Below are 18,610 nucleotides of genomic sequence, written 5' to 3'. Positions count from 1 at the left end.
CTTTAACAATGTGTTGTATTTTAAAAGCTTGTTATATTATCCATTGTGTCAAATCTTCATCTGAAAAGTAACTAAAGCTGTCAAATAAATGTAGTGGAGTAGAAAGTACAATATTTCCCTCTGAAATGTAGAAAGTAGCATCACATGGAAATACTCAAATAAAGTACAAGTACCTCAGAATTGTACTTAAGTACAGTACTTAAATAAATATACTTAGTTACTTTCCTCCACTGTCACTGAGTCTTTTCTGATAAAATGAAACTGTATCTACAACTGTACTGGACAACAACAGGTCCAGTGAAGCTTTGCGTAATTGGCTGACCACTAGGTTTGTTGAATGTTTTTATGAGTAAAAAGGGGTTTATTAATCTAAAAGAAAACATTATCATTGGTTTTAAAATGTATACAGCCTACCTAAACTCTCTCAAAGTGATTATTTTTGCAGATTTTCAGCCGCTGTAGTGTTTTCTAGGTGGAATTGCATCACTAAATATTCATATTTTAAAGTCTGCCTCATCAGACTGTGGAGGGTCCAGCAGTTAATCAATTTAAATGGACAATAGAATTATGAAAATACCACATTTAGAGGATTGTTTAACCCCATCATGTCAGTCTGAGACAAACTGAGAGGAAGCAGAGATGAATAGAGCTGGAAGAAAAAAAAAGCTGACAGGTTAAATCTTGTCTTCAGACTCCATCTGCTGGTCTGAGCAGCACAGAGCAGCCCAAACAAATCAAACATACACACAACATACATTTCAGTTTTCCTGTGAATCAGATGCTCCAATTGATTTGTAAGACACAGGCTCCATTTGTAGCTAAATGTCAGACACTAAAACTCATTTTACTGAGCATTTTTAATGAACATCTGTCCAGCTCAGGTTGTTTGACCTCCAGGACAGTGAGAGGATGTTAAAAACATTTCTTATAAAGTAAAACCGAAGCGTCCATTGGTTTAAAAAACACACTTTTAAATCTCTTATAAAAACATATTTTTATAGATGTGCTTTTATGTGATGTTGTATTTTATCATTGAGTACTCTTGGCTTTAATTTCCCAGATTGAGGTCCTTTTGTTTCCTCCTGTGGGCATCACTGTGTTTTGTTTTATCATATTAATTATTCATATGTGCTTTCATTGTGTAATTAAATTGACTGTATATTTAATTAGAGTTCTTCTTTACAACAGAAGAAATGATATATGATTTATTTGGGGACGTGTGACTTATTAGATACATCTTGATATAAATTTCTTTTCATGTTTGTAATGATTTAAAGGACACACAGAAGTCAGTTTGCTGAGATATTTATTTACACATTTAACTAGTAGTGGCCATTATATGAAAAGAAAGAACATTTTTACAGTTTATTTACATCACCTGTAAGGCATTATGAAAAAAACTGTACATTAAAGTTTGACAGGAAAACAATAAAAACACACAGAAGACACATAAAAGAGCTAAAATGAATTTACATGACGGTATAAAATAACGACAGAGAGCGATGATAAAACTTAAATAAAAATGAATACATGGAACAAACGGAGGAGGGGAAATATCACATTAATAATCCATCTTCCCTCTCTGAATGTGTGAATGTGTCGTTAATAATCTGGAGTGAGGAGAGACGAGGGAACGTTAGACCAACCCGCTGAGCATTCTGGGTAATTTCGCTTCCAACCTCAGAGCGTATTGCACTTTTATTTTCCAAAGTGAGACGTCTGTAGAGCAACAATCTCTTGGATTTCAACACATCTGTGCGTCTTCTTAGGGATTACAAATCATTTTACGTTTTAGCACTAAATATATATAACATGTGAGCGACGGTGATGATGATGATGATGATGATGATGATGATGATTACTGACCACAGATGCAGAGAAACAGTCAGAAAATGTCATAAAGAATCTGGATTAGTTCTTCATTAAACAGGCGGGTTACTGAACTGATTTCATCTGTGTTCATTTCCTGTTTCTCATCGATGATGATGTAAGAAACTTTTCAACTTCCACATTAAATAGATTCTCATTCATAGTGTGATAATGTGTTTTATATATTAACACTGGCACAAAACATCTGCAGGATTAATCCAAGAATATCTTCCAAAGATCATTCTGGTGATTCAGAACAATGCAAAATGTTTCTGACATGCAGACTGATGACTTTCAGGAGGAAATATATGTTATTTTGTTTGGTGAAAAGTTATAACTGAAACCTGCAGCTGTAAAAGCTTGATGATATTTTCAGGATTATGAAACTTTCTCATTTCTAAACAGTCGATCAAGCTTTATTAAACCTCACGTTTCTGTCTGAGTTGAAAAATATGCGTCGATTTTTGTTGCCGCAAACTCACAGATGTGTTGAAAATTAAGATTAAAAAAAACTTTTTCTGAGGTTAATCAATTCATCTGGTTTGTGTCGGAGTTACAGAAGCTGATAAAAGACTGAAATTGGATTAATGGAGATGACTGTTCACTAATGGAATCACTGTTAACTGCTGATTGGCATTACATTAGTGGCAAATGAGCTTTAATGGGATGTGATTTCATTAACAGTACTCGGTGTCATTAGTGTGACTGTAAAGTGTTCACAAAGTGCTGATTTTTTTTTTTTTTTTTTATCTTGCATGTTCTGATTCAACAGAAAGAGTGACAGAACATAACCAGCGTGTTGTTTGTTTAACGAGATAATGTCCACTTTCCGTTAGTCAGTAATACTGTGAGAAGCCGTGAGCTCAAGTATTCAAAATGAGATTTTACAGTTAATGAGACAATAACTGCAGCTACACCCGTTAGTGCTCGTCGTCTCCGTCTCTAATTGTCAAGTGCTTAATTAACACTTTGGTCAAGTTTTCACACACTTCATCTTCTAACTGTCTAAACAGATGAAAAAGGTTTGTGTGTTCTCTCAGTGATGTTTTAGTGTAAATTAAGAGACGAAACTCAAACACACAAAACTTTTTTTTTTTTTTTTTTTAAACACACCGTTATAAATATGAACAAATAATTTCATATGAATCGTGACTTCTGCCCCAAAACACTGATACTATCTGGTTTGTCCACATTCATTATGGTTCCTGGTTTGTTAGTGTACAAAAAAAAAAAAAACCCTTATTAATGGAGTCATTTGGTGTTAAACTGGCAAAACTCACCAGAGACGAAGCAACCTGGAAGACTGGAAGGCCAGCTTCAAACTTTTATCATATTATGTCACTAAGAATAAGATTTTATTGTCTAATTATTGATCCATGACAATTTCCTATCAACAAATTCCCGTTTTAACAGCAGCAACACTGTCTGTGTCCGACTAATCAACAACTTTTCAACTGCTGATGTCATCGCTCGCTGTCTTGTTGCTCTTTTCTGCTGCACAGTTGGTAATTTTCCCCTTTTGGTTTGTTTAGAATAAAACAGATGAAGAAGAACTGGGTAGTTATCATGAACAATAGCAGCTGTGGAGGCTCCTCACTTTTAAACCTGCATATAACACCTGTAACTGTAATGTCACTTTTTAAGCATGTTTGCCAAGAAATGTGTCTGTGAGATACATCACAGACTCCCCGGTAGTCTACTAGTTGTACCTCATGGTCGCTATGTGATACTTTCCTCTAGCAAATAAGGGCAAAAATGCCAAAAGAAAAAAAAAATCCTTAAAAGGAAAACCATATTTACAGTCGTGACGTGCCATTAAAATAAAGTTTATAATCTACAAAACTTAAGGGAGACATGAATCCTCATTAAATCTTCATGTTTCCATCACGTTTTGGGCGCCATACCGACAAAGTCCCGACCAGGAACCATTAAAACCGGACCTGCCCGCAGCAGACCAATGGTGAGCCGCTACCATGCTCCAGAGCTTAGTGCTGGTGTTACGGTCTCTGGCTGAAACTGTACTTTTACAGTTTCATGTTCCAGATTTGTATAAAACAGAAAATGATGCATTTCTTCAGAAATCATGGGCTTTGATGGTTTAACAAGCGACTCCACACAGCGCTTTCACATCCAGACAGAAGCTACGTTCATGTTAGGGGAAAGAGCAACAAGAACTTGTGTTTCATCAAAAGAAAAGTACGTAAATAATCATGTAAATTTCTCTCTATCAACTCATCTTCCTCTCTCTTCCTCCAGGGTTGCTACAAGTCTCTGGTGAGTTTTGTTCACACTGTGAGAAGAGTACAGAGTGGCAGCTTGGTCCACGTGTTTAAGGCCTGCTCATTGTGCTATGTGGGCTGATCTTCATTAGTGTGTGTGTGTGTGTGTGTGTGTGTGTGTGTGTGTGTGGGCATGTGTAGCATGTTTGTGGCTTATTATTGAGAGGTATGGATATGAGATGGAGGTGACGCTTACATTAATAGTGTATGCAAATCAACGGAGTGTTAAACACAAAGTGTACAAAGAGACAGAGGTGAAGTAAAGCACTTTAACAGACCTGACAGGGCAACGTCCTGTTTCTAAAGGATCAACTCTAGATTTCACTCAGGATTTCTAGAACAGGGAGATGACCTCGATCTTTGTTGTCGCTGTTGCACTTTTATACTTGCTCGGTACCGACACATGATGTCTACCCTGCGTCTACCTGTGTACCTTTGGAGTGTTGGTTGTACAAGAATTAACTCTACACATCTGCATGAACGTTGGAGGCAGCAGACTCTAAACGAACCACAACAACAACGGTGCAAACTTTGGAAGAAACTGAATCCGTGTCCCAAAGTCCAGACTACACACTAACTCTACGCAGGTCTTGAGTCTGTAGTGCGTTCAACACTGGAACGTTAAGTTCACTCAAAATTGTAAACAGTTGTATAAAAGTATAATACTGTCTGTTTCCGCTGCATGTTGCATTTTGCAAGGAGGGAAAAACTACAGCTAATAGACGAGGAAACAGCTGGAAAAAAATCCAGTCCCTCCAGTTCTCAAATTAGCCAGCTGTTTGAGGTTGCAGATTATTTGAGGTTTTTCGTCATTTCCATTTTGTATGAGAAGTGCAGTAGGCTTGATTTGTTGTATACTAGCTGCAGTAGCAGTATACTGTGATGAGTAGTGTGTAGTATGGATTTGAGACGCAGCGTAAGAGACCGGCGGCCATGCTAGCAGTTCTGTAATGCTGTACTTGAACATTACCATGTTCACATCTGAGTTTAGTGTGTTAGTGGTGGTGCTAGTGGAAAATTCAGTACAATAGGATTCATCTTCTGGGCACCATGAATGTCTGTAGTAAATTTCATGGTAATCCGTGTGATAGTTGTTGTGATATTTCAGTCTGGACCAACGTGACAGTGCTGCTAGCATGGCTAAGAACTGTTAGCATTAGTCTGCTGAGACGTCAACATTAACACTTCCTCCTCAGTGTTGCCATGACTGGTTTAGTTTAAGTCATACACAATCAACAATAAACTTCTCAAAGATCTACCAACCAAGTACACATGTGAACAATGTTCACATAGCAGCTGTTTGTCTACTTGTACGTGTTGTTAAAATCAAGTATATGAGTCTTTTTTTTTTTTTTAGTCTCTCGGGGCAGTTAAGTAAAAAAAAAATTGTACATTTTTCACTCCCTAGTATGAAAAGAACTACGACATGTGCAGGTGGTTTTTAGAGTCGATCGGTCTGCTGCTGAAATCTCGACTCGCATTTTCGGCAACGAGCAAGAAAAAGGTTCCGCTGCAAACACTAAAAAGCTTCATTCTCAAGCAAAACTAGTAAAAGCTAAATGCCAAGGCGGTATTGTTACTCCGGTATTTTTGCCTACATGTTTCTAAATCAGCTTTGACAAACAAAACTCGGTCTAGTTTGATTCCCTCTAAACACTCACAGAGGAAACGATGCTCACAGGTTTACTTAATGCCCGTTGATTCAGTTTGAAGTCGCCCTGTGTAGTCTGATGAGAGTATTGTGCACCTCTGAAAGCCAGTGTCAATAATGTAGCTTCAGTGCTGCATATATAAAGTGCTCTAAGAGGAATCCCAGGAACACTGATTGAAAGCTGCGGTGGCCCCACACTCCTACACTTACAGTACAAACACAGTTACTGTCGGCTCTCTGTGGTTCAAAGTGGTTCCACAATATTTTTAAGGGTAATTTTGACCCAAACGAACGTTTCTATTTCACTGTTGATGAATAACAACAGCGTGTGATAAACGGGTCAGAACATACAGACTAAATCCCAGTAACAAACTGGATCAATTCAATCTATTCCACCAGACATTCATCTTCAAAAAAAAAAAAATCAGTCCAGTAAAACACTCGGTGGCTGTGAGTTTTTACATCCACATTCACTAATTTTCTGCTCAAAACAGTTAAAATTGTTATATTCAGGATAATATTTTAAATTAATAAACACATTAGAAAACGTCGTCGAGCCAAACGGAGGCGTGGAATATTCGCTTTCCTGTAAAAACATTAAAATCACACAACTAGTCGAAATCTGCTTGTGTTTTGATCACTGATGAAGACGTGTATTATTTGACTTCCTGCTAATAATAAGAAATACGACATTGTACAAAATCTCATTTTCACAAGCGTTCTGTTTTGTTAAGATTCACTTCAACCCAAACTCCCGCGTATGTTTTTCTCTTTTACTTTAAAAGCTACGAGGTTGAAGTGGGATCTAATTCATCAGCTATAGCCGGTAATATTAGCATCAGCCATGCTCGTGCAGATTCCCAATCGTTTTTTAGACCCAGAGGTCAGAAGTTCAAGCTAAAAAAAAAATGCAGAAAATGAATAATATTGTGAAATCCAAACCACAAAGACCTACATTAATAATTCAACCACAAAGGTCATTTTTGAAGCTTTTAGAAAAAACCATTAGCACCGAATATTAGAAGTAGAGTCTTTGAGAATTACACAGGGCGTAATGCTCGGTGTTAGTGGTGTGAAACTGACCACGAGCTCTTAAAAATAAAAAGGAAACACCATCGTAAAACCAGTTTGTGTCTCAACATGGAGGCAGAATTACCAAACACGAGCCAGGACTGAGCCAGGCTGTTTTTAGTGAGTTTTAACACACACACATCATTATCTGACAGTCCGTTTCAATTCTCCAGCTCTTGTAAGCTGATAAAATAAAACACTGCTGCTTAAACAACACGTCACCTCTCCACAACAACGTAACCTGCCTGGTGAAATACTGACAACGGCTGCTGAAGTTTGGAATTAACCGACCACTTTGGTTTCCCAATTCTGGTCCCGACGCAGATTTTTCAGGGAGCCGCTTCCTCCTCGCGGCTCTCTCGCGGGGCCCGGACGTCTCTGCTCTGACATCAGCTTGTGTTTGCTTCAAGCTTCGTAGCCAAACCTCTAAGAGAGAGAGTTTAACTTGAGGCTATGTAGCTTCAAGCTCCACACAGCTAGACTTCAGCGCTGACACGGCGCGGGCTCGACGTTTACCTCTGAAGTTCATGGCCTGCACGAGCGTCAACCGTCACAGCCAGTGTTCTGACGTTAGTTTGAGGAGAGACGGTTAGCTAGTGTTAGCTTCTCAGAGCTGGGCTGGTGTTTTTGTCCGTCTCTTTATTTCCATCCTTCAATGCAGAAAACACCTGAAAGAAAACGCAGGAAACATTTAAAGTGGAGTCCAGTGCTGTGTCTCAAATCACATACTTCTGTTAGTACACTGTGTACTTACTGCTGTAGTGCACGAATTTCTACAGGGTAGTGTCGTCTCAAATCGAACACAGCCGTTGTGCACTTACTGGAAATGACGATCGCAAATTAGCATTAGCTAGCGTTAGCATTCACGTTATCGTTAGCGCTACCAAATCATTACAGACTGCTACATTAACCCAAAAAACATACTGATGGCTTATATCCGACGACAGTAGAGTAGTGCTTAGTGCTAAAAAACACATGTATAACTTACATTTGTATAATGTGGCGATGTTCACCGTAGTAACAACGTACTCTGCCGCCATTTCTAGTTTGAAAAGTGGTCCCTCCCCTTCCACTACGTAGCCAAGATGGCGACCATTGAGGGCGAGAAGCGTCCATAGTTCCACACTCAACTGTTTGACCGTTTTGAGTGCATTTTTCCATATTTCTCAGTGTGAACGCACTTATGCACTCAAAATGTTAAGTGTAAGTACAGAAGTATGCAATTTGAGACGCAGCACAGGTTTTCAATATCTGAAAACTATTTGCATGAATAGATACAACTACAGCTAAATGAAATGTTTATTTGTAATTGTGGTGAACCCACAGTTTACAAGCCGTTTTTCTCAGGTGCTAACTGAGCGTTTGTTGGCGAAACAGATAAAATCGAAAGCACAAATTAGTTTTATTTTCTTTGTGGCCCCTCTGTAGGCTACACAGCTGTGATCTTCTACTTAAAACATCTGCCTGCATGTAAACAGACTGACCTGAGCCCAGCGGCGGTTCCTGCTGACCATGTGCGTGTTGGCCATGGCGTTGAAGAGTGTGTGTGACTGCAGGTCTTCCGGCAGGCGGGTGAGGAACTGAGCGATGTGGATGAAGTCCATCTGGAGCAGGACGTCCTCGTACAGACGCAGGATACCCAGCCCCGTCCGAAACAAACTCTCCTCCCCGTCCCGACAGAAGACGTCCCACACCCGACACGCCACGTCCAGAGGGAGGGACTTACTGTAGAGCGTGAAGATCCTGGAAGAGGACGGACAAAAACAGACTTTACTTTGCAAAACGTATAAAAACAAAGACAAAGGTTTACATTCAAGGTGAGTTTTTGCTTTGTTTCATTCGTGTTTATTTAAATATCTTCAACTAGAGCGACAACGAAACGTCGATTGATAGAAAATTAATCAACCATTGTGATACTTGATTAATGATAAATCTACGAGATTTGCTGCTTTTCTTTGTCATAATTGACACTAAACTGCTGGTGGGACATAACAAGATATTTGAATACATTTCCTTGACTTGTGGGAAATTATAGCAGTGAATTTCCACTATTTTCTGACACTTAGACTACACAATTAATGGATAATTAATCTCTTATTTGCACTGCCAAAACTGAATCTGTGTTTGTTTGCCTCCAATTAATTATTTTCCTTTGACTTTGTTTGCATTCATGCCATCTTCTAAGTTTTAACTTGTATTTTTAAATACCTTTTCAGTTCCTTGTTTGCATTAATTTTTAATTCTGTATCACATCACATGGAATCAGATTTATAAAGGATCATTTCAGGTAATTCAAATTCGGTTCTGTACCCTTTGGTGCAATACGATGTTTAAATCAGCCATAAGAAAGCTGTACATGTGTTTTGTCCCTTTGTGTAATAATAGTATTTAATTCATTTTAGCGAAGTCACCATGTTGTAATTTGGTGGGTTCGATGTTATCACGGACAGGAACGATGGACAAACCAACAAAAATGAGATCCAGGTTGTAATAAACCAGAATTATCCTTTAACTCTCACAGACTTACGCTTATTTTCTTTTTCAATATATGCAAAATTGAGGGAAACTCTGACAACTCACCAGTCGATCAGATAGAGGTCAGGGGTCAGGTTGTTGGTCTGGAAGTGGCTGAAGAGACGAGGCAGATTCTCCTCGAAGAAGACCTCAAAGACTGCAAAATACTTCAACATCTGACAGAGAGAGAAAGAAGAGAAGATGATGAAGAAGTCACAGGACAGAGGAAATCAGACGGGATCGTTTCCCAGAGTTAACAGAACAACTTATAATTGAGTAAAATGAATAAGAGGTATTGTGTGTGTGTGTGTGTGTGTGTGTGTGTGTGTGTGTGTGTGTGTGTGTGTACCAGTTCATGGTCCACTCTGAAGAACGCCATCTGACAGGGTTTATTGAGCAGGTTGGCGAAGGTGATGAAGGCTTCGGCCTCCTCCAGGTTGAGGATGAGCACAGCAGCGATGAAGGACATGCCCTGGACCTGAAACACAGATCCCAGATCAGCACAGAAGACACACAGCTCTGCATAAATATACACAAGTGTTACACCATTTTAGCTTGAATCAAAGTTTTAACACGACAACTATAATACATCTGTAGCTGATTAGAGACCAAATGTATCTTCACATATAACGGCTGTTTGCTTCTGCAGAGTTCAACTCCTCTTCCTTTTATATTTTATAAAATCTTCTTTTTAAGATTTAACAGAACACATGGGACCAGATGTGCAACTGATGTGCACAAGCAAAAAAACATGCATTTCCCATCAATCATTTATAAAAACAGAAAGTGTGCACACCTCACACAGACTTCAGACCAGGCGTAACGAGTTTTTCTAGTAATTCCAGGTGATATGATGAGGTGGAAAATGCCAGTCATTAATAAACTTAAAGATCCCTCCAGACATGTTTTAAGACATAAAAATATTCTGGTTTAAATAATAATGTTTTTGGTTTTTCCACAAAAATGTTCAAATACTTCCTTAAAAACCCTTTGTCTCCTTTAAGTAAACATCCAGAATCTCTGATAAATCTTATTCCTCCGTTGTTGTCCAAAAACTATTAAACACACGTCAACAAGCTCCACCGCTGCACTGGGTGACATGTTCCTTCATTATGAAGAGTTTGGTCTCGTTAGTTTGTTTAGAAACTATATCATAACTACATTTATCTGGCTTTGTGGCATCTACACAGTAGTAGTTGTACATCTTTACAAGAAAGCCATAAAAAAAAGCAAACTTACATATCCAATGTCAGGTCTGTAACAGGTGTAAGCTCCCAGTACACTGTGGAGGAGGTCGTGGTAGGGACCGCCCTGCAGGACGGACAGAGAGAGTTAGGATTAATAGATCTGATGTGGAGGTAAAAGAAAACACCAGAGGAAACGATAAAAAGAAGAGAAGTGGGTCAGGAAAGATGAGCCTAAAACCAAGTCTGGTTTTTGGGTCATCTGAGCAGAACAGACATGATGTTCTTCACTCCAGAGGTTCAAAACTCTCAGTGAATCACATCACATTTTTTATTTACCTTTTGGAAGATGAACAGAGAGGGGAAGGTTCTGGAAATGTCCAGTTTGATGAGGTCCAGACTGGATTCTCTGTCAGCCAGAGACGCTCCTCCATCTGACAAAAACACACGAGACAAAAGTTTCAACACTTCAGTTTAGATGTTTTTAACTTTTCATTAACGTGTCAGCTTGTTTGCTGTGTCGTACCGCTCTCGCTGTCGTTGACTGAGCTGGTTTCACTGTAGCTCCTCCACTTCTCTTTGGCTCTGGACAGGAAGATCTCGTACAGCTCTGCACAAAGACGAAGATTATAAAGTGAGTCATTCAGCTTCGCTCTCTCACTGCTGAACAACAAGTCAGGTTTTAACTTAGAAATTATACTGTTCCTGTAATAATACTTCTGCCTGGCTGTCTAACAGCTCCTGGTGAGTACTAGTGAGTACCTGGTGTGTATGTTAGTGTGTATTAGTGAGTACCTGGTGTGTGTGTTAGTGTGTATTAGTGAGTACCTGGTGTGTGTGTTAGTGTGTATTAGTGAGTACCTGGTGTGTGTGTTAGTGTGTATTAGTGAGTACCTGGTGTGTGTGTGTTAGTGCGTATTAGTGAGTACCTGGTGTGTATGTTAGTGTGTATTAGTGTGTACCTGGTGTGTGTGTTAGTGTGTATTAGTGTGTACCTGGTGTGTATTAGTGTGTATTAGTGAGTACCTGGTGTGTGTGTGTTAGTGTGTATTAGTGTGTACCTGGTGTGTATTAGTGTGTATTAGTGAGTACCTGGTGTGTGTGTTAGTGTGTATTAGTGTGTATTAGTGAGTACCTGGTGTGTGTGTGTTAGTGTGTATTAGTGTGTACCTGGTGTGTATTAGTGTGTATTAGTGAGTACCTGGTGTGTGTGTTAGTGTGTACCTGGTGTGTATTAGTGTGTATGTTAGTGTGTATTAGTGTGTACCTGGTGTGATGTTGAGCTCGTTGCCGATGGCGAGGCTCCACACTCTTCCTCTGACACTGGGAGGAAGTCCCTGCCACCAGAGCTCCCTGACCCTCCTCGTTCCCTTCCTACACACACACACACACACACACACACACACACACACACACACACACACACAACAAGATAAATAAATATGATGAGCTGCTTAAACCAGCTCACACACATACTGTATATCCAACACACACACACACACACACACACACACACAGAGCCGTGGAGACGTACATGGAGTCCCAGTGCGGCAGGATCTCGGTGTTCCAGATCACCATGGCGTTGGAGATGCTGTCCTCCTGTCTGTGTCGCTCCTTCATCTGACGCTTCTTCTTCTGGGCTTCTTTCAGCTCTGACGGACACAAAGAGACACAGAGAGAAGGAGGATTATTTCACTGTTCTGCTTACATTTAGTGTTTGGTGTTTTCCTGTTGACTGAGGCCCCAAACATGCTCCATCGAAGTACACAAAAGCGATGTTGCGTTCTGGAGTGTGCAAGCGTGAGCTCCAGCGTGGATCACAACAGCATCAAACCACAAGAGACAGACAATCCCTTTTATTTGGGTTCACTTCAAAACAATCACGCTGAACGGTTCATCAAGCTCCAGCTGAAGTTTATCTCCAGGAATCCTCCGTCTTCCTTCCTCTGTCAGTGATTCAAAAGTTGCACATCATCACTTCCTGTTTTTTCTTTCTCTCTTTCTTCTGTGCAGTAAGTACAGCAGTGCATAGACGCCATGTTTGTTTACTTCTGTAGTCATGGAAACGCTCTGATGAGCTTTATATTGCCTCCTTGAAGACTGAGATTTATCACCGACATCCGTAAGAGAGTAAAAGCTCCGGTTGAGCCAGACGTTGAGGTTTGTTTACTTGAATGGCGTCTGTTTGGGGCCCGACTTTCTGAACCAATCAAATCAAAGCAAAACAATGCACCTGTATTCTTGCCAAAAAAACATCTGCTGGTTTTTTGGTGAGTGAGATTAAGAGATCATTTTGATACCAGTTACAATTACAGCTGCAACTAATGAACATCATTGTTTAATCTGCTGATTATTTTCTCAATTTACTGATTTTTTTTTTTAAATAAAATGTAAGAAAATAGACAAAAATGCATGTTGTTATTTCCCACAGCTCAAGGAGATGTATACTAATATCTTGTTTTTGTTTACTATCAAATATGACTTAAAAAAATTGTTTTGTTCGTTTTCTCACATTTCTAGATGTAGTTTGCCATTTTTCAAACCGATTAATCGATGAATCGTTGCAGCTCTGATAACAACTTCAGATTTGTAGTGTGTGTGTGTGTGTGTGTGTGAAAGTGTGTGTGTGTGTGTGTGTGTGAAAGTGTGTGTGTGTGTGTGTGTGTGTGTGAAAGTGTGTGTGTGTGTGTGTGTGAGAGTGTGTGCGTGTGTGTGTGTGTGTGTGTGTGTGTGTGTGTGTGTGTGTGTGTGTGTGTGTGTGTGTGTACCTCTCCTCTTGGCTCCAGCCACCATCTCCTCGTACTCCATTTTGTGTCTCTGAGTTTCCTCCAGAGATTTGGCGGGAAGGTTCCTGAAAAACAGAGAGAATCAGTCAGACGGGTAAACCTGTGTTTCATCCATGCTGATATATCGGGAAGGCATGAAGAGATCCTAGCGGAGACTGAGTGGTCTTCCCGTGGGAATGACAGGAAGAGCTGGGTGTCGTCAGCATAGCAGCATAAACCAAACGACTAATCGATAATGAAAATAATCATTAGTTTCCGCTCAAATTTTATCTCTACACGTCTGTCCGTCTGGTACTCACGATGGCCGGTCCTCCAGAATAAGAGCGGTGGTGGAAAGAGGCTCAAACTCCAGGTTCTTCCTCCTCCCTGCAGCCAGGGGGCGCTGAGGACCCGAGGACACACCTCCGTCCTCCGTCACGTTCTCCTCCTGTGGAGACAAAACAAAGACAGACATTAGTTATTAATGAGAGCTGAAGTTCTGCCCCGTTACGCAAGCTTCTGTCACTCAAACATGTTCTGTGCATATTCTTAGATCAGTGGTTCCCAACCCCCACACCTTCAAAAAACACAAAACAAAACATTTTGTGAAAAATCTCACTTGAAATAATGGCGGTGTAATGGTGTAATTATTACACCATTATTACATTTTTAATCTTGCACACTCCCTAGAAGCAGTCACGCTTCAGGAATCCCTGTCTTAGATAAATAAGGACAGTCGGCCACTTTATTAGGAACACCTGATGTAATCCAAAACAACAGCTCTGTCATAACTTCTACTGTTGTTTTTGTTTTCATTTCTCGTTGATGTCAGAAAGGTGATAATTCTACTTTATGTTTGTTATTGAGGTGGCAGTAGTGGGTGGTGGTGATGCACTGGAGTGGAGCCTCTCTCATGTATGTTAATGGAGTGAACAAAATATTATACGTTACAGACACAAGAACTGCCAGCAGGACGTCAGGCTGCACACAGGTTCATAAATAGAAACAATAGAGATGTTCTATCAAACCATAACATGCAAACAGCTGTGTAATAGGGACACACACACACACACACACACACACACACACACACACACACACACACACAAAGAAAGCAATTGTTCACGAAGCTTAGAGAGAAGAATCACTGAGTCTGAATAAATCTCCATCTGTTGGTGACTGTGTGTGTGTGTGTGTGTGTGTGTGTGCTCCAGTGGTGGAACAAGTACTAATACAGCAATGTACAAATACAATTAAAACCATTACAAGTAAAAGTCCTGCATGAAAAACCATACTAAAGTAAAAGTACATAAGTATTATGAGCTTGATGTAGTTAAAGTATTGCAGTAAAAGTACATAAGTATTATGAGCTTGATGTAGTTAAAGTATTGCAGTAAAAGTACATAAGTATTATGAGCTTGATGTAGTTAAAGTATTGCAGTAAAAGTACATAAGTATTATGAGCTTGATGTAGTTAAAGTATTGCAGTAAAAGTACATAAGTATTATGAGCTTGATGTAGTTAAAGTATTGCAGTAAAAGTACATAAGTATTATGAGCTTGATGTAGTTAAAGTATTGCAGTAAAAGTACATAAGTATTATGAGCTTGATGTAGTTAAAGTATTGCAGTAAAAGTACATAAGTATTATGAGCTTGATGTAGTTAAAGTATTGCAGTAAAAGTAGTGGTTTGGTCCCTCTGACTGATATATTATTATATATGACATCATTAGATTATTAATAGTGAAGCATCAGTGTTAGAGCAGCATGTTACTGTTGTAGCTGCTGGAGGTGGAGCTAGTTTACACTACTTTATATACAGTTAGTTAGTTTAGTCCAGTGGTTCCCAACCTAGGGGTCGGGCCCCTCCAAAGGGTCAGCAGATAAATCTGAGGGGTGGTGAGATGATTAATGGGAGAGGAAAGAAGAAAAAACAAAGTTCTGATACACAAATCTGTTTTCAGTTTTTGGACTTTTTCTCTCATCTTTGATTTTTGCTGAAATATTGGATCATTTGAACATTTATTGAAATGAAAGCATACAACCAAAGTACAATATTTCCCTCTGAAATGTAGTGGAGTGGAAGTATAAAGTAGCATCACATGGAAATACTCAAGTACTTGTGTAAATGTACTTGGTTTCTTTCTGACCTGCAGCATGTACGTGATGTGAACTCTGCTTCTGTGGACTCTATACGCTGCCTGATGAATATCAATGTTTGTGTCCATGTGTGAGTGTATACTTGTATATGTGAGGTCTGTGTGTGTGTGTGTGTGTGACTGCACAATAAACAGTTCATTCACAGGAGCAGGACATCTGTGGGTCAGTAGGACAACAAGCCTTTTATAATCTAGTGTCTGACTGTCACCAGCAGAGGGAGACAGAGTTCCTGCTCTCACTCTCAAACTGGAAAATCCAACCGCTGCTGCTGCTGCTGCTGCTGCTGCTGCTCTGTCATCAGTTTTACTCTCAAGTGAAAGTCATATGTATGAAATCATGTGACTGACCCAGTGATTTCCAACTTAACTGCACCAGGAGAGTTTGCTCAGTGCAGCATTTAAAAAAAAAACACTGAATCTTTACCTCATGAATTTGATATATTACTAAAAATATTCCAAACGTTCTGTAAAGAGTTTATGATGATGGATGAATGTTTCCATGTGTTCCAGCTTCCAGAAATGTGTCGTCACGTCTAAACTACAACAGACACGACATGGCAGTGACACCGTTTGTCCTCTGTGAGTAAACTGGTGAGGACTTTTTAAACTTGAGCAACAATGGAGAGCACATATTGAGACAAGCAGCGCTGCCCGCTCCCGCTGTCGCCTTTTTAATGATTTACAGTTGAACTTTCACAGCTTGTAAAATACAGTGGAAAAGCAAGGAAGAAGCTCTACACGGGTTCAGGTTCTGGGAAGCTCAACGTCCCAGTAAAACACCACGTCTGAGTCTGGTTGGGTTAAAAAACATTTTGAGTATCCTGGATCTGTTGGACCACATCTCACTTGTACAATTTGGGCAGATTTTTCAAGGGTGTAGATTTACTGTGTGGATAAATGAAACCTTAATATTTCCATTTTGAGATTTTCAGAGGGTCTGAGGTGTCAGTCCCAGATCCCCCGAAACCGCCTGTATATCGCACACAGGACAGGATTGATAGCAGATGTTAGCCAAGGAGTCACTGTTTTCTTCTCCTCAAATCATGGAGATTGAAATGACAGATTACTGCAGAGTAATGAGGATGATCATCCTGCCGGTAATCCCTGGTTGTCTCTCCGAGCAGACGAGCTAATTGTGGCACAGACTGTATTCAGAGGAAACAGTTCAACTGAGCTCCTCCCCCTCTTTTTCTCCCTCCTCCTCCTCCTCCTCCTTCTTCTTCTTCCTCCTCCACAGTTTGACGTGTCAACCAACTGCAGCCAAACCACATCTGGCCAGCTCCTTTCCTGATGAATCATCTGACTCCGGCTGCCATCATGTGAGCACAGAGAGCCGCCGGCTGTCAAGACGGTTACCGGTGTCAAGCTCTCGGTCTGTGTCCTCAGAGGTCACACCGACGGCAGCTCGTACAAAAGAGAGCAGGGGTCCGACGTCTTGCTCGAGGGAACTTCAGCAGGATGCTGACAGGAAGTAAAGGTTTCCAGGGTTTGAGGGACGATTAACTTCTTGAGTGTGACGCAGCTGCTGCCTGACAGCTTTCAGTGTTTGATGTGAAAATCAGAACTCATCTGATTAAATTTAACCAGAGTTGGAAGCTGCTGCTGCAACGTGTGTGTGTGTGTGTGTGTGTGTGTGTGTGTGTGTGTGTGTAGATACCACCTGCTCTAAATGGCAGGAAAGGAACAGCTGTGTGTGTTATTCAAAGCAGCATCAAGTGGGGGATAGAGGGGAGGATTGAGTGTGTGTGTGTGAGTGAGTGAAGAGGGGTAATTATCTGTGTCCTCAGCTGCAGGCAGTGTGTGTGGAAGTTGCCTAGCGACCACACACACACACACACACACACAGTAAATCCATTTTACAGTCTCGTTCCAGCCACCATGTTGTATGTAAACAGATGCAGGCTAACAGCATTAGCCTCTGGAGCATCAGCCGGTCAAACACACATCATCATCAGATCAACCAATCAAACAAACAGATCTCACAGAAACATGATGCAGCATCTGGACTTCATATTCTACTGCTTATAAAAAACTACACAAACATAAATACCAAACATACTCAACATGTACTTTGATATGATTTATTCTACAGCTGCAACTAATGTTTATTTTCCACTATCGCTGAGTATTTTTCCAATTAATCGGTTGATGTTTTGGTCTTTAAAGGACGTGATTTTCTACATTTATCTTATTGTCAACAAATCTCATGTCATCCAAAGCCTGATATATGGTATTCCTCTGTGCTGTAGACCTCCGTCCAAAACTAACTTTCATCACTGGAGCTGAGAGCGTCTGAGCAGGAGACAGTCGCTCTGCGTCGTGCTGTCCTTCTGTTTCCATCACAGTTTTGTATTTTAGGTCATTTAGAGACAAGAATCTGTAAAAGTTTACAGTCTGTCATGTTGTCATGTTGAGAGAGTCGACTCAGGAGCTCCTCGACTGATGCATCTAACCAGCAACGTTTCCATAATCCACACTGATATCTTTAAATATCTTGTTTTATCCGAACAACAGACCAAAACCCAAAGATATTTGATTAACGGTTACATAAAAGAGAGAACAGCAGAACATCCTCACATTGGAGAAGCTGAATCCAGAGAATTCAAAACGGTTCAATTCACTGTGTTCACATTAAAGCTGCAACTAACAAGTATTTTTGATTAAACATTTGGTTTATAAAATGCCAGAGAGCTGGTCTGTTTTGTCTGATCAACAGTCTGAAATCCAAAGATATTCACTTTACTATCACATCAGACCGAGAACACAAAGCAAATCCTCACAAATGACAAATAGTTGCTGATTATTTCACTAATGCACTACTTTAACGCATTACTTCCTTCATGGACTAATCGTCGCAGCTCTCGTTACATAAGAAATCAGGTTAACAAAGACAACCAGAGAACACTTTAATGTGCTCTGCAGTGACCTGGTTACTGCGAAACCTGACTGATTCTTATCTGATGTGTTTCCATTATTAGAAAATAAAGGAAACTCCTCCCTGCACGGACAGAAAACGCTTCATTCTGCAGCAGCTGCAGCTGGTAATAATAATGATCCTTTTTCAGCCTTTTACACAGAAAATTTTCCATCTCAAAGTTGTCTTTTAATAATATTCTCTA

General features: G+C 40.1%; 1 protein-coding gene across 2 annotated transcripts in view; it reads right to left on the bottom strand.

Moving 5' to 3' along the window:
• Positions 1-1,289: 1,289 nt before the first annotated feature.
• LOC122996601 (TBC1 domain family member 12-like) overlaps positions 1,290-18,610 on the bottom strand; it is a 31,755-nt gene continuing 14,434 nt past the window's right edge. The window contains exons 3-14 of one of the 2 annotated variants that reach the window (XR_006407039.1): positions 13,654-13,781; positions 13,337-13,419; positions 12,103-12,220; positions 11,836-11,942; positions 11,095-11,178; positions 10,908-11,002; positions 10,624-10,695; positions 9,734-9,862; positions 9,451-9,560; positions 8,355-8,613; positions 7,387-7,538; positions 1,290-7,296 (exon numbers count right to left, since the gene is read on the bottom strand). Coding sequence is in view for 1 of the 2 variants with exons in the window: in XM_044372157.1 (XP_044228092.1) it covers positions 7,470-7,538; positions 8,355-8,613; positions 9,451-9,560; positions 9,734-9,862; positions 10,624-10,695; positions 10,908-11,002; positions 11,095-11,178; positions 11,836-11,942; positions 12,103-12,220; positions 13,337-13,419; positions 13,654-13,781 (1,254 nt within the window). In the remaining variant the exon portion in view is untranslated. Of the gene's footprint in view, positions 7,539-8,354; positions 8,614-9,450; positions 9,561-9,733; positions 9,863-10,623; positions 10,696-10,907; positions 11,003-11,094; positions 11,179-11,835; positions 11,943-12,102; positions 12,221-13,336; positions 13,420-13,653; positions 13,782-18,610 lie in introns of both variants that reach the window. The other variant, XM_044372157.1, reaches the window with a different exon arrangement.

Source organism: Thunnus albacares, chromosome 14, assembly GCF_914725855.1.
Source record: "Thunnus albacares chromosome 14, fThuAlb1.1, whole genome shotgun sequence".
NCBI classification, from domain to species: domain Eukaryota; kingdom Metazoa; phylum Chordata; class Actinopteri; order Scombriformes; family Scombridae; genus Thunnus; species Thunnus albacares.
Note: the sequence above shows the minus strand (reverse complement) of the source record. Positions and strands in the feature narration are given on the sequence as shown.